Source organism: Oppia nitens, unplaced genomic scaffold (genome assembly GCF_028296485.1).
Source record: "Oppia nitens isolate AA-2021 unplaced genomic scaffold, nextdenovo-longstitch-racon4-pilon3 scaffold26_pilon_pilon_pilon, whole genome shotgun sequence".
In the NCBI taxonomy this organism is placed as follows: domain Eukaryota; kingdom Metazoa; phylum Arthropoda; class Arachnida; order Sarcoptiformes; family Oppiidae; genus Oppia; species Oppia nitens.
In genome coordinates this window covers 108,923-125,760 of record NW_026533206.1, presented here as the reverse complement: position 1 = coordinate 125,760, position 16,838 = coordinate 108,923, and the positions used below count along the sequence as shown (strand labels likewise).

The 16,838-nt window shown below is 27.6% G+C and overlaps 1 protein-coding gene across 1 annotated transcript; it reads right to left on the bottom strand.

Annotated features, from left to right (window-relative positions):
- Window positions 1–8,376: 8,376 nt before the first annotated feature.
- On the bottom strand, window positions 8,377–11,549 carry LOC128954286 (myosin-11-like). The gene is made up of 3 exons (XM_054299864.1): window positions 11,532–11,549; window positions 11,371–11,433; window positions 8,377–11,276 (listed from the first exon to the last, which is right to left on the bottom strand). Exons 2-3 carry the CDS (start codon window positions 11,414–11,416, stop codon window positions 8,452–8,454), a joined length of 2,871 nt encoding a protein of 956 aa, XP_054155839.1. The 5' UTR covers window positions 11,417–11,433; window positions 11,532–11,549; the 3' UTR covers window positions 8,377–8,451.
- Window positions 11,550–16,838: the final 5,289 nt, after the last annotated feature.

Genomic DNA, 16,838 nt, shown 5'->3' with positions numbered 1-16,838 from the left:
TATATTTTATTTAATTAATTAATTAATATTATTTAATATATATATATATATATATGTATATATTGATATTATTTTTTTATTTATATATATATAGCAAATTCATGATGTCATAGTCGGTATAGTGTTGCCAGATTTGGCCCATATTTACGGTACCAATATATCTGGTATATCCGATATACTATCCATTGCCAACAGTATTGCTTTAGTGGGATTCATATGTAATTATTATTTTTAAAAAAAAATTTCTATAATAATAATAATAATAATTAAATATTTCTAAAAAATAAAATATTAATTATAATTGTTTTTAAAATTAATTTACATATATATATATATATATATATATATWWATATATAAATTGTATCATTTAAGGCAATCTACTATCAAAATATTTCAATAGACAACTAGTCTACGGACTATTGTTACTGCTAACTGGTTCAACAGTAGCCATGATTGCCAATATGCCTAACCTGACCTGGCTGACCATTGATTTTTCAGTCTATTCATTAGTATTTACCGGTCAGTCAACTTTGGGCAATATATTTATCATAGATATCTGGCAGTCTAACTGTGCGCCCTATGTTATGGCAATGAGTATGGGCTCTAATCTGGCACAAGTAGTCGGACCATTGGCTGCCCAACCGTTTCTATCAAATATCGATTGGTCACAATCACAAGTTATAAATAACCATGGTGATAATATTACTACTACTACTAATAATAATAATAGTAATGATCAAGTACAATTGAAAACACATTTACCATTGATAATATTTGGTTCATGTACTGTATCAATGGGTATAATAATTATTTTGGCCTGGCTAATCAAACCATATCATGGTGGTAGACAATTAAATGACCAAGTTAATAATGATAATAATATTACTACTAATGATAATATTTCTACTACTAATAATAATATTACTACTACTACTACTACTACTACTACTACTACTACTACTACTAMTAATAATAATAATAATAATAATAATAATAATAATRATAATAATAATAATAATAATAATAATAATAATATTACTAATAATATTACTAATAATAATAATAATATTACTAATAATAATAATAATATTACTAATAATAATAATAATATTACTAATAATAATAATAATATTACTAATAATAATAATAATATTACTAATAATAATAATAATATTACTAATAATAATAATAATATTACTAATAATAATAATAATAATAATAATAATATTTCTAGAATAATAATTAGCAAGCTAACTAATGGTATTAAACAAATTAGACTAGAATTAATGCCCACAAAATTGATCATGATAATTAATCTATTGTTTACCATAATCTACTATCTGGTAATAGTAGCCGCTGATAGTCTATCGATATTTTATCCGGTCTATGCCCGCTCGTATGGCCACTCAATTGACCAGCACCTGGCAACCTATATGGTTACAGTGGCCAACCTATGTACAGTGGGTAGTCTACTAGTTTGTATGCTATTAACCAGATATCTATCCAGTCAATTGCAACTAACCCTGATGCTCCTACTATCATCAATTGGCAGTATAGTACTATGGTTCGGTAATCTACCCGTTCAACTATGGACAGGTACAATACTATACGGTATTAGTGTACTGCCTGTAACCGGTATTATATTAAACTATTGGGAATCGGTAACCGGTGTTACCGATTGGGTCGGTATTGTTTTACTAGTTGCCAACAGTATGGGTACACTAACCTCATTGAATATTATTGGGAAAAATGTCGAAACCCGTCCCCAATTGTTTCATTATATAATGTTAGGTCTAGCTAGTGGTACGTTTATATTAATTATGCTAGTTGAATTTTTGAAAACAAAATTGCCACCAGCTAAAATTATTAATAATAATAATAATAATAATAATGATGATGATGATAATAGTGATTGTAAAGTTAAAAATAGTATTAATAGTATTAATAATAATAATACTGTATTGTAAATTTTTAAATAGTAATAATAATAGTTATATATTTTTTTAATTATAATTTTAATATTTATAAAAATAAATAAATTATTAAATATTTTTTTTTCGTTGAACAACAAAAACAAATTGTTTGCTATTTTAGTATATATTTAATTTTAATCATAAAGTTTACTAATAATAATAATATTATAGTTAGTATAGTATAGACATTATAAAGTAAATATATTAAAATATTTTCAAAAAAAAAATTATATTTACATAAAAAAATATTTTTTATAGTCAAGTTTAATAATAATATTAATAATTTTTAAAAAGTTTAGTATTATTATTATTATTGAAATCTAAAAAAGTTTTCTAAAATTTCTAAATATTTATATACTATATATATTAATTAAATTAGTATTTTATGTTTTACTTAATATTTTATTTAATATATTTAAAATATTATTTTTATTGTTATTATTGTTGTTTTATTTATTATATAACAATACAAAAGTTAACACATATAATTTTTATTTTGAATAAAAAAAACTTCATTTAATTTGTTTAATATTAAAAATTAATTATTATTATTATCATATTTTTATAATTACAATTTTTATTAAAATAAAAATACATAATATAACTTACCTAAATATCAAATATATTAGCAGTTATTTAGTATATTTATTTTTTAATTGAAATAAATAAAAATTTAATTAATTATCAAAAATTTTTTATTATAATACTCTAATTAAATAATTTAAAAATAAAATCTGTTAAATCTATACTATAATATATATATGATATATATATATATATATTCATCATCAAATAGATTAGGGGGTGGATGGCAGGGGGTATATTGATTATTAGTGCAACAAGGTCATTTTTAACTGTATGCTATTAATACTATGGATTAAAAACTCATCATTTTTTCACTGTTATTTTGTAATTTTATTACTAATTAATTATAAATACAATTAATACCTACAAAAAAAAATTATTTGAAATAATTTAGTTAATGTAGTTAATGTACTTTAATAGATTAGATAGTTTAGTTAAACTATTTAATTAATATATACAGGTATTATATATATACTGTATTTATATATATATTAAATTAAGATTAAAATTGCATTTATTTTAATTCCCAAATAAAATAAGATATTATAATAATAATAATATTGATTTTGTTTTTCAATACAAAAACAAAACAAATATAATAATAATTATTATTAATAAATAAGTTTTTAAAAAAATATAATTATATCTTATTCTACAATTTTGATGCTAATGTATAATAATATATAGTTTTCACATTACATTTATATATGATTTTTAAAAAAAAATAAAAATTAATAGTGTAATATATAATTAATGAAATAAATTAAAAATATTATAAAATTATTTAAATAAAAAAAAATAAACATGGAAAATCAACCTAGACACTCGAAAATTTATAATTTATATTTAACAGCTATGATAATTATCAGTATGTTTATTATTGTAAGTAAATTAAATTATTTTTAAAAATACTAATAATATTCATTAATAATTAATTAATTTAATTAATAATATAATATCGTATTTATAGCAATTACCCGACAGTATGATCGGTATATTGTTGCCAGATTTGGCCCATATTTACGGTACAAACATATCGGGTATATCCGATATCATATCCATTGCTACCAGTATTGCCATATTGGGATTCATATGTAATTATTTAATAAAATTATTATTTTTATTATTATTATCAAATTAATAAAAATTTAACTTTCAATTTTACACTTTATTGTTATATCATATATATATATATATAGTAAAAAACTAATTTATATTTTTATAGCTATAGTATAATAATTATACTATAATTTAAACATTTTTTTTAAATAATTATTTTTAAATTACTTGTTTTTATTAATAATTTTATATTTTTTAATTTTAAAGGCAATATACTATCCCGTTATTTCAATAAACAACTAGTCTATGCCTTATTAATGATATTGAGAGGCATAGCCGTAGCATTGATGGCCAGTTTACCGTCGCTAACCTATTTTACCGTTGACTTTACCGTCTATATGGCCGTAACCATTGGCCAGACAACTATGGCCAATGTATTTATCATAGACATTTGGGAGGCTAACTGTGCGCCCTATGTTATGGCATTGAACCTGATCTATGGTTTGGCATTGGTTCTGGGTCCATTAATCGTACAACCGTTTCTATCAAATGTTGATTGGTCAATTATCAATAGACATTATCATCAAGGTGATAATGCTACTACTACTAGTAGTAGTATTACTAATAATAATAATAATAACCATGATCAAATAGTTATGAAAACTTATTTACCCCTGATAATTTTCGGTGCTATCAGTGTCGGTATTAGCTTGGTAATTGTACTAGCTTATCTAATTAGACCTTATCAAGGTAGACAATTATTGAATCATGATCAAGTTGATAATAAACATGAAAATAATAATAATAATAATACAAATAGAAAAAATATAATTTTAATCAAACTAGCTGATTGTCTAGGTCAAATTAGAATGGAACTAATGCCCAGCAAATTGATCATGGTAATTAATCTATTATTTACGTTGACCTACTATCTGGTAGTAGTAGCATCTAGTTGTTTTGTTACCTACTATCCCACTTATGCCCGTACCTATGGCCAATCAATTGATCAGCACCTGTCAACCTATATGGTTATGGTAGCCAACATATGTACCGTTGGTAGTCTACTAGTTTGTATGCTATTGGCCAACTACCTGTCCAGTCAATTACAACTATCCGTGATGCTTGTACTATCATCCGTGGCCAGTATAGTACTATGGTTTGGTAATCTACCTGTCCAGCTATGGTCGGCAACTGTATTGTACGGTATAAGTGTATGTCCTATATCGGCCGTTATCTATAACTATTGGGAATCAATATCATCGGTAACCGATTGGGTTGGTATAGTTGTACTGGTAGCTACCAATATGGGTATCCTAACGGCTAATAAACTAGTTGGCAATCGGGTAGAAACCCGGCCCCGATTGTTTCACTATATAATGCTTGGGTTAGCCGTGGTTATATTTTTGTTGATTATGCTGGTTGCATTTTTGAATACAAAATTACCTAGACAAGCTAAAATTAATGATACTAATAATAAAAATAAAAATAATAATAATCATAATAATGCTGATGTTTGTAAAGTTAATAGCAATATTAAATTGTAACTTTTTTAAAAAAAAAATTATTTATTAATACTAAAAATTATAAAGTTTTTAAAGTTTGTTTAATTATAAAATAATTTAGTATACTATTAATTAGCAACTATTATTATTATTATTATAATTATTATTATTTATATAAATTAATTTATATGTATATTTTTTTTTACTTATTAATTAAAAACTTAGTAAATATTTTTTATATTATGGAAAATTAATTAATATATTATTATTAATTAATTTTAATCTATATATAGTTTTTTTATTACTATCATTATTATTGTTATTGAAAATTTATTTGTTTATTTAACACTAGCAATCAACCTGGCGTGCGTTTCGGGTAATTTTATAGTTAAATTGTAATAACTTTTTAATTATATGAATTAGATTGTAAATATTTTAGGAATGCTCCATTCATTATATGCCACTAAAGATAAACAAGTTAGATTTTAATATAATATAATGGTCAATTGGTCATATAGGGTCAAAGTTTGCACTCATACTAAACGGGACAACGATTATCTTTTTGTAACTAAAAATATGCTAACATATTTAGTATAATTCAACTCAGTGTCTCAGTAAAGTTAATCTTCAATGCATTACATGCTCCTAAATGTTGGCTTCGTAAATGAGTTTGTCTACTATGTCATTACTATGTCATTACTATGTCATTACTGATCATGCTCACTAATTATTTATTGTTATAATAAAATTTTATTTCACTTAGTAATTGAAATACATGGCTTGCAGTATAAAAAATGTTAACATTTGTTATACAGCAATCCATGTACATGTTTATACACTAGTTTGTTGTTTACCTCTGATAAAAAGCTAACCATAAAGCAATGAGAGTTACAACAATGGAGTCCAATGATATTGAAAATTATTTAACTATATTTACATGTATTGTTATTGTAATTAATTTAATTTTTCCATTGATTGTCATTCATATTCAAAATAAAAGAATTGATAAGTTAAGAAAATATATTGATTTATTAAATCAATCACAATTTAAATATGATGATTCAAAGAAAATGTTTACTATTGACAATCCAATGTAAAATACAGTAATTGTTGTATAATAATAATTATAAATTTATTATTATAAAATGCAAAAATTTATTATTTTTTGTTTTATCTATTTAATGTGTTATATGATTTTTATTTTTAATTTCATTATTTGTTTTATGATTTATGAAAAACTGTGTGATAAATATAAACAAGATGTTGATAATTGTTCACTACAAGTTAATACATCAATGAATGATATAGAAAATCCTTATGATGAATACAATAGAGAATTATTTTTGTTAGATTCAGACAATAATAGCAAAATTTTTATAATATAACGTTACTTGTGTTCAACAATTAAAAAATGTATTACAGTTCAACAATAGTTAACCATTTTTGTACTGTAATACACTTACGAAACATGTGATAAACATTTCATATAGAAAATCAATGAAAACATTTTTATACAATTATTATTATATAGCAGTACACGTAGTTGCAGTGCTTTGTAGTGTTTGTGTTTTAGGACAACAGTTGTTTGTGATGACACACATTAGACTAAACCTATAATACATGTATTATATTATAACACATACGTATTGATGTAGAAGTAGTGACATTGCATTGAAAACCACAGCAATGTTTCAACATTAATAATATTTGATTACTAAATTAAGTTTTGTTTACAATCTATAATTGTTTAATTGATAATTTAAAAATACTATGTATTTATCTTATAATAATAATTATTTTAAAACTGTATAAAAATTAATTAAAAAATATTTAATTATTTAAGTGTATTGCATTATAAATTATGTTAACATAAGTTATAATGCAATACACTTATAAAATGAATTTGTTAATCAAAACTATTGTAAATTATAATCAAAACTATTGTAAATTATAATCAAAACTATTGTAAATTATAATCAAAACTATTGTAAATTATAATCAAAACTATTGTAAATTATAATCAAAACTATTGTAAATTATAATCAAAACTATTGTAAATTATAATCAAAACTATTGTAAATTATAATCAAAACTATTGTAAATTATAATCAAAACTATTGTAAATTATAATAGTAAATTAAGTTTGTATTTATATGTATTAAATTAATACAATATCTTTTTTGTATTGTACAATATGTATACAAGTTTCAAAAATAAGGTATAAAATGTAATAAATTAGATAATAAACAAGTAAAGAATTTTTATTTCAAATATTATAATACAGTTATTTATCACTTTTCATATAATGTGCACATTCTAACGCATGCGTATAGTATGTCTCTTTATAGACAACTGTTAACTTTATGTAGTATTTTCATATTACGCCTATAAGCTTTCTTTTTTACAATGCTATTTTTTCGGACACGTAGTAGCATTAATGTAACATTTAACATCCTTCACTCTAAGTGTTAATATATGATTAATAAATACATAACAAAAAAAAACAATAAACAAACTAATTGTTTATAAAAATATATACTAATAAACAGTTATTTAGTAATAAAATTAATTATTTAATTACTCATTAATTTTTAGTATTTTTTTTTGTATATAATATGTACTACTAATAGCCATACAATGCAATTGTTAGTAATTAAAATATTAAAATTATTTTCTATATAAATAGTAATTACAAAATAATTATAAAAATTATAAAATGATATTATTTACTGCATTAAAAACAATGTTATTTATACAGTAATAAGTGGTTTATTGTTGTTTAATTATATTATAAAAAAATATTATTATTATTATTTATAACATTATTCATATTAATAAATCTATTAAAAAAATTAATTAATTAAATTATAAATTTTATTTAATAGTAGTTATTTATATTCATTAAAAATAATTATGTTTTGTTAAATAAATTTCATATAAAATACTAAATTTATTGATATTTTAAAATAAATGTATTAACAAAATAAATAATTATTTTGTATTAAAATAATATAAATATTTTAAATATTATAATTAATTAATTTCTAATAATAATAATAAACTTAAATATAAATTAATTGATTAAAATAACTAAAAATAATAATATATATAATAAATAAATTTAAAAAGTTAATTAAAAACAATTTATTATTATTTTTTAAAATATTATACAATTAAATTAAATTTTCAAAAAAAAATATTTTTATAATAAATAATTTTTTTTAAAAATACAAACAAAAAATTATATCAATTAACTAATAGTTTATTATTAATTATAATAATAATAATAATAATAATACTCTAAAACACTAAATACATAGTCAGACCCCTCTTAACCCTCCAGACGTCGGATTTCGTCTTTAATCTCCTGTTCCAGTCGTTTGACTACCAGTTCCAAGTCGGCCAACAATTGACGGCCAATCTCTGACTGGGGATTCAATTTTTCTACCTGTGATTCAATAGTTTCGACCTCCTGTTCCAATAAGACCAACAGTTTTGCTAAATCTTTTTTGCCGGCTTTTGTCAGCTTCTGGATCTCTGCCTCTAACTCCTGCTTCAACTCATTCAATAGCTTCTGGAGATCGTCTTTGACATCGAAAACAACGGGCGGATCGATACGTCTGATCTCGTCTTTAATCTCCTGTTCCAACTTCTGGACAACTTTTTCTAACTCAGCCAACAATTGTTTGCCGATTTCAGTCTCGTCTTTAATCTCCTGTTCCAACTTCTGGACAACTTTTTCTAACTCAGCCAACAATTGTTTGCCGATTTCAGTCTTGGGATCAATTGTACGGATCTTTGATTCGATGGTTTCGACCTCTGTTTCCAACAATTGAAGCTCTTTTGCTAACTCTTTTTTGCCGGATTTTGTCAGCTTCTCTATCTCTGCCTCCAACTCGGCCCTCAACTTATTCAATAGGTTCTGGAGGTCATCCTTGACGTCACTAACAACTGGTGGATCAATACGTCTGATCTCGTCTTTGATCTCCTGTTCCAACTTCTGGACGACTTTTTCCAATTCAGCCAACAATTGTTTACCGATTTCAGTCTTGGGATCAATTGTACGGATCTTTGATTCAATGGTTTCGACCTCTGTTTCTAACAGTTGCAGCTCTTTTGCTAACTCTTTTTTACCAGATTTTGTCAGCTTCTCTATCTCTGCCTCCAATTCCTGCTTCAACTTATTCAATAGGTTCTGGAGGTCATCCTTGACGTCACTAACAAATGGTGGGTCAATGCGTCTGATCTCGTCTTTGATCTCCTGTTCCAACTTCTGGACGACTTTTTCCAATTCAGCCAACAATTGTTTGCCGATCTCTGTCTGTGGGTTCAGTTTTTCTACCTGTGCTTCAATGGTTTCGATCTGTTGTTCCAACAGTTGTAGCTCTTTTGCTAACTCTTTTTTACCCGATTTTGTCAGCTTCTCTATCTCTGCCTCCAACTCGGCCCTCAACTTATTCAATAGGTTCTGGAGGTCATCCTTGACGTCACCAACAAATGGTGGATCAATACGTCTGATCTCGTCTTTGATCTCCTGTTCCAATTTCTGGACGACTTTTTCCAATTCAGCCAACAATTGTTTACCGATTTCAGTCTTGGGATCAATTGTACGGATCTTTGATTCAATGGTTTCGACCTCTGTTTCTAACAGTTGCAGCTCTTTTGCTAACTCTTTTTTACCCGATTTTGTCAGCTTCTCTATCTCTGCCTCCAACTCGGCCCTCAACTTATTCAATAGGTTCTGGAGATCGTCTTTAACGTCACCAACAACTGGTGGGTCTAAGCGTTTGATCTCGTCTTTGATCTCCTGTTCCAACTTCTGGACGACTTTTTCCAATTCAGCCAACAATTGTTTGCCGATCTCTGTCTGTGGGTTCAGTTTTTCTACCTGTGCTTCAATGGTTTCGATCTGTTGTTCCAATACTAGTAGTTCTTTAGCTAAATCTTTTTTACCGGCTTTAGTCAGCTTCTTGATCTCTGCCTCTAACAAGACTTTTAACTCATTCAATAGCTTCTGGAGATCATCTTTGACGTCAGCAACAAATGGTGGGTCTATGCGTCTGATCTCGTCTTTGATCTCCTGTTCCAACTTCTGGACTACTTTTTCCAATTCAGCCAATAATTGTTTGCCGATCTCTGTCTGTGGGTTCAGTTTTTCTACCTGTGCTTCAATGGTTTCGATCTGTTGTTCCAACAGTTGTAGCTCTTTTGCTAACTCTTTTTTGCCGGATTTTGTCAGCTTCTCTATCTCTGCCTCCAACTCCTGTCTCAACTTATTCAATAGGTTCTGGAGATCGTCTTTGACATCGAAAACAACTGGCGGATCGATACGTCTGATCTCGTCTTTGATCTCTTGTTCCAACTTCTGGACAACTTTTTCCAATTCAGCCAACAATTGTTTGCCGATTTCAGTCTTGGGATCAATTGTACGGATCTTTGATTCGATGGTTTCGACCTCTGTTTCCAATAGTTGGAGCTCTTTTGCTAACTCTTTTTTGCCGGCTTTAGTCAGCTTCTGGATCTCTGCATCTAACAAGACTTTTAACTCATTCAATAGCTTCTGGAGATCATCCTTGACGTCACCAACAAATGGTGGGTCAATGCGTCTGATCTCGTCTTTGATCTCCTGTTCTAACTTTTGCACCACTTTTTCTAACTCAGCCAACAATTGTTTGCCGATTTCAGTCTTGGGATCAATTGTACGGATCTTTGACTCAAGAGTTTCGACCTCTGTTTCCAACAATTGAAGTTCTTTTGCTAACTCTTTTTTACCGGATTTTGTCAGCTTCTCTATCTCTGCCTCCAACTCCTGCTTCAACTTATTCAATAGCTTCTGGAGATCATCCTTGACGTCACCAACAACTGGTGGATCTAAACGTTTGATCTCGTCTTTGATCTCCTGTTCCAACTTCTGGACAACTTTTTCCAATTCAGCCAACAATTGTTTGCCAATCTCTGTCTGTGGATTCAGTTTTTCTACCTGTGCTTCAATTGATTCGATCTGTTGTTCCAATACTAGTAGTTCTTTAGCTAAATCTTTTTTGCCGGCTTTAGTCAGCTTCTGGATCTCGGCCTCCAATTCCTGCTTCAAGTCGTCCAACAGTTTCTGTAGATCTTCTTTCGGATCGCCAATCGATAGGCGAAACGATTCCACAACTGATTGATTGATTGAAAAAAATTTATTTATTAATTAATTAATAAAAAATAAATAAATTTTAATTATTTTAATTTCAATTCAATAGATACTTACTTAAAGCGCCCGTAAGGCATAACAGAGCTATAGCTATGACTTTCATGGTTTACTAACTAATTTCTAATTTAATAATAATAATAATACAGTTTTTTTTTGTTTAATATTTTTTTTGTTATATAAAAATAATTATTAATTATTATTGAAACAAAATTACTTACTCTTTATATACTATTTTGTTTTTGTCAGATATAATGTCAAAAAAATCAAATCAATAGTTATAAATGTAAGTTATTATGCAATAAAAACCTATTTAAGTATTGTTAAAGTATAGGTTAAAGATATGATAATAATAATAATAATAATAAGACTTTGAAACTTATCTTTCAAAAAAATATATATAATATCTATTTATTTATTAATAGTATTATTATTATAATTATTATACTGTACAGTATTTCATGACTTCAATTGATGTTATTATTATAATATTATTAGTATTTTTGTTGAACAAAAAAAAATCCTGAAATTGATTACATGTTTTAGTATTGATATTACAATTATTATTAGTTTTTTTTTTATATGTATACCTTTGATACCTATAGAAACTTTAGACTTTATTTTTTTGTTATCAATTTTCTAAAAGTACTTAAAAATCAGTACTATTTCAATACTAAATTACAAAAATATAGTATAATATATACCGTATTTATATATAATGAGTATATATTTTGCTAGTAATGTGAAAAAAATACTTAATAATTGATTAAGTTATTAATAAATGGAATTTTACCCCAGTTCATTATAATTATTAGTTTTATTATTTAAAAATAATAATATTACAGTATAATGACTACTTTGTGTGTATTATTGCATGCTATTGGCTGTTGAGTACGGCCCACATGTAGTATATACTGCTACCCCTTCAGCCTATATAAAGGCCAACAGTTCCCAACTCTGGACCTCTCGCTGAGATCTCTCTCGATTATAGAGTCCGAGATTTTGTATTAGTTTTTAGTTGAGTTTCAGACTCTGTTCCCTTATTTTAATGTATTATTAGTTTATGTTATATCAGTTCAATAAAACTATTATATAATCACATTAAATAGTGAATTAACTTTAATTTTGTGTCAACAAATTCAACACTACAACCATACGTGTGCTAGCGGTAGGGTAGCGCCCGAGCCCTGAAAGGTGTAGTTTCGGCCCAAGTGGTGCCCGAAAACCATCCGGTCATTGGCGGTCGTCCCGCGAGTAGCTCTTCGCTAATGATTGGTTGGGCAGCCCGGACGGACTCAAAAGTCGCTCATCCGAGTCGATTCACGCGCGCGTATTATATTGTATATGGTGGAGGTCGCAAAGGTAACGATTTTTGAACCTCTAGTTTCAAACTTTCATACGGTATGTCCCAAAACTTTTATTATTGTTTTGCTGTTTGCGCTAAATAAACTCAATGTATTTGTGCTATATTTTATTTGTATTGTCTGTTGCGCTAACTGTACTAAATGTACTGTATGAATGCTATTGCTATAATAGAAATAACAGTAATATTATTGCCGATAATGATAGTGGCTTTTCAAATGCATAATTTGGGACATAAGTAACAAAATAGTAATAAAATAAAAGTTTTGCTAAAAATATATTAAAAAATAATAATTATTAATATATTATACTAATATATATTACATCTGATTTAAATATTTGGCATAAAAAAATAATTATTGAAAAATTTTTATGGGTCTTATTTTTTCTAAAATTTTCAAAAATCCTATTAGTACTGAAAACTATTTGAATAGGGATTATATTTCTCAGTCTGTAACCGTAAATCCCACATATGGTTTAGTTGAAATAGATATAAAGGAGAGCAAATATAATAAGCAAATGGATTTATATGTTAAAATTGTTTAAAACAGTACTTACAGTAATAAAATTATGTTTAACTACTTATGTAAAATGCAAAAAAAGCAATAAAAATAAGCAATAAAAATACTTCTCTTTCTCTCTTGTTAACAACTGTTTAAAAAAAAATAGACATAAAATTTAAAGATATATTTATATATATATCTATTACACAAATTTATTGTCTAACAAAATCGGTTCAAAAGTAATTAAAAAAATGCCTAAGCGTAAAGCCAGGTCTCGTAATAATTCACAAGCGCGTAATTTAAGCACTACAGACATAAGTGTCGAAAATGACACGCAAATTGCGTATAACTCTGACGGTATCAATACACCAAACCTAACACTTGTTAGCGACCCAATGCTTACAAATACTAATATAATAGAACAGGCAATAAATATCTCTAACGACCCTAACACTAATTTAGCTATAAATCCCACATTACAAATAAATTCTCAAACTAATTCTCAAAATGATTGCCCTGTAAATGTCCCAAATAACACAACTAATCCTGAAAATGACCCAAACATTGTATCAAACATTACAAGCAATAGTATAACTAACAGCGCTAATGTCCAGACTAAAGATAACCACATGTTAGGTAATAAAGGCAAACATGAGTTTAAATCAATTATTACTGTCGGCTCAGTAACCCCACAAAATTTTGATGGGAATGGTGATATTGATGACTGGATAGATCACTTCACTTATATTGCTAAATGTAATAATTGGAGCAATGATATGAAAAAGTTGAGACTCCTGTACATTTAAAGGGTATGGCTGAAATGTGGTACAGAAATTTTGCTAAACTAAAAACAGATGCCACATATGAAAATAAATTGTCATTAGATGACATTTATGATGGTCTAAAAAGCGCTTTCAGACCAAAAAATTACAGATCTATACAACAGTCAAAGCTAATAACCAGACACCAGCAGCTCAATGAGTCAGTCAGTAATTATCACTATGATATAATTAGACTTTGTGAAAAACTTAATCCTCTTATGGATGAACAGGAAAAGCTTACACATGTTATGCGGGGACTTAGATCTGGAATGTTAGAAAAAGTGCTTGTGTTTGAGCCCAAAGATTGTATTGATTTATTAGGCAAATTAAAATCAATAGAGGAGTCCGAAGTTTTATCTCAACAAAGACCCACTTATAACTACTTATTAATGAACAGCACTAAAACTAATGAACTGTCCCAATCTGAGCCTATATCTGAGACTCGATTTGGGACTCGAACTGAGCCAAAGAATAGTGAATCTCAAAATGGTAGCCCTCAGTCCCAAAGCGATATTTCTAAGCTATGCTCAATGTTTGAGGAGTTTATGAATAAAAATCAATATCGTAATAAAGATAACCGATATAATAACCGATTTCAATACAGACGGACTGTTGATGGTAGACCTGTTTGTGATTATTGTCACAAACCCGGCCATTTTGCTCGGTCATGTTACCGCAGACAAAATAATACTTTATCAAAGTCACCATCAAATGCTATACTACCTGCTCCCGAGTGTGCATCGGCAGATCAGGGAAACTAGTAGAGGCGACGGTTGCTACAGAAGCCGTCGCCGAAATGCCTTGTTTATTAATTAATATTAAAGATAATCACATAATTATTGACGGCTTTGTAGATAACTTTCTTTTTTCAATGATTATTGACACGGGTTCAGCCCGATCAATAATGAGTGTAAATACTTTCGATAAACTCAAAAATAAATACTTAATAAAATGTTCACATCCTATATTAAGATTAGCAAATAATACAACAATGGTACCACTCGGACAGTTTAAGACAACTGTTACTATTGATAATAATAAAACTGAAATAAATTTCCTTATCTATAATGATGTACCTTTTAATATACTATTAGGTCTTGATTTTTGTATTTTATCAAAACTTAATTTAGATTTTACTTTATTTGAGTTACCATTTTATAATCATACATATATAACCAACGACTATGTAAATAATACGAATCATAAACTAAAAGTTGTCTCAAACAGTAATGTCCCTAAATTCAATGGGATATGGGTTGAAGTCTCAGGCATTGACTTAACAGACAATGATATATATTTTGAGCCCAGTATAGAGTTACAAATTAAAACTAATTTAATGATGTTTAAGTCTTTACTTAAATTTGAAAATGATAAACTGTATGTGTTTATAGTTAACCCTTCACATTATGATGTATTATTGCGTATAAACACAACAGTAGGTTTGGCTCAATTTGCGACTGTCCCAGAAAAGTTTGAGACTGGTCATGTACTCCCGGTAAATACTGAAGAAAAAATAACTGAAAATTTTACATTTAATATAAATGTAAATCTTAATGTTGAACAACAGAAACAAATTAAAGAGTTTTTGAATAGTTTTAAAAGCATTTTTGCTACTAATATAAGTGACTTAACCCAAACTAATTTAATTACTCATAAAATTAATCTAAATACTGATGAACCAATACATGTCCCACCTTATAGAGTTAGTCCTAAAGAGTCCGAAATAATGCAGAAACAAATTAATGATATGCTCGACGCAGGGGTAATACGAGAGTCATGTAGTCCATTTGCATCACCCGTAGTAATGGTCAAAAAATCAAACGGTCAGTTGAGATTCTGTTGCGATTATCGCCAATTAAATAAAATAACAGAAAAAGACTGTTATCCATTGCCACGTATAAATGATTTAATGACCGCGTTTACAGGCTCAAAATATTTTACTACTCTTGATTTTATCTCTGGTTTTTGGCAAATAAAAATTGAACCAAATGACATACCTAAAACAGCCTTTATAACACCAAATGCTATGTATGAATGGAATGTCATGCCATTCGGTCTTACCAATGCACCGGCAACATTCCAGAGAATGGTTAATAATCTAATAGCTGGTCTAAGATATAATATCTGTGTCGCATATTTAGATGATATAATAATATATGCGCCTGATTTTCAGACACACTTAGATAGAGTGTCCCAAGTGTTTGAGCGTATAAAATCTGCAAATTTGAGACTACAAGTCTCAAAATGTTATTTCGCTGAAAATAAAATAAAATTTTTAGGATGGATAGTTTCGGACACAGGTATCAAACCAGATTCAGACAAAATAATAGCAATCGAAAAATTCAAAACTCCAGAGTCTCCTAAAGAGATAAAGCGGTTTCTAGGAATGTGTAGTTACTATAGAGACTGTATGGAAAACTTTAGCAAATTAGCCTCACCTCTATTGCTATTATTACGTAAAAATGCTATATGGAAATGGACAGATATTGAGCAAAAATCTGTCACAGACTTAAAACAAGCATTAATAACAGCACCTATTCTCGTGCATTATGACCCAAACATAGACGTCAAATTACATACCGATGCTAGCCTTAGCGGTATTGGGTACGTCTTAGTGCATGTGATTGAAGGTATAGATCATCCAATAAAATATGGTAGTCGTACACTAACTGAGTATGAATTAAACTATCCGACTACTCAATTGGAAGCACTTGCTGTGTTTTATGCAGTAAAACAAAATAGACATTATCTATTGGGTAAATATTTTGAAATAGTAACTGACCACCATTCACTCTGTTGGATGTTCAAAGCCAGAGAGCCTACACGTCGTATTGCTCGCTGG

Excerpts from the sequence above, each read along its gene's own strand:
- LOC128954286 (XM_054299864.1), bottom strand. The coding sequence starts at position 11,416 with ATGAAAGTCATAGCTATAGCTCTGTTATGCCTTACGGGCGCTTTAA. Across the intron at positions 11,277-11,370 it reads ATGCCTTACGGGCGCTTTAA|TTGTGGAATCGTTTCGCCTA; the intron begins GTAAGTATCTAT and ends TCAATCAATCAG.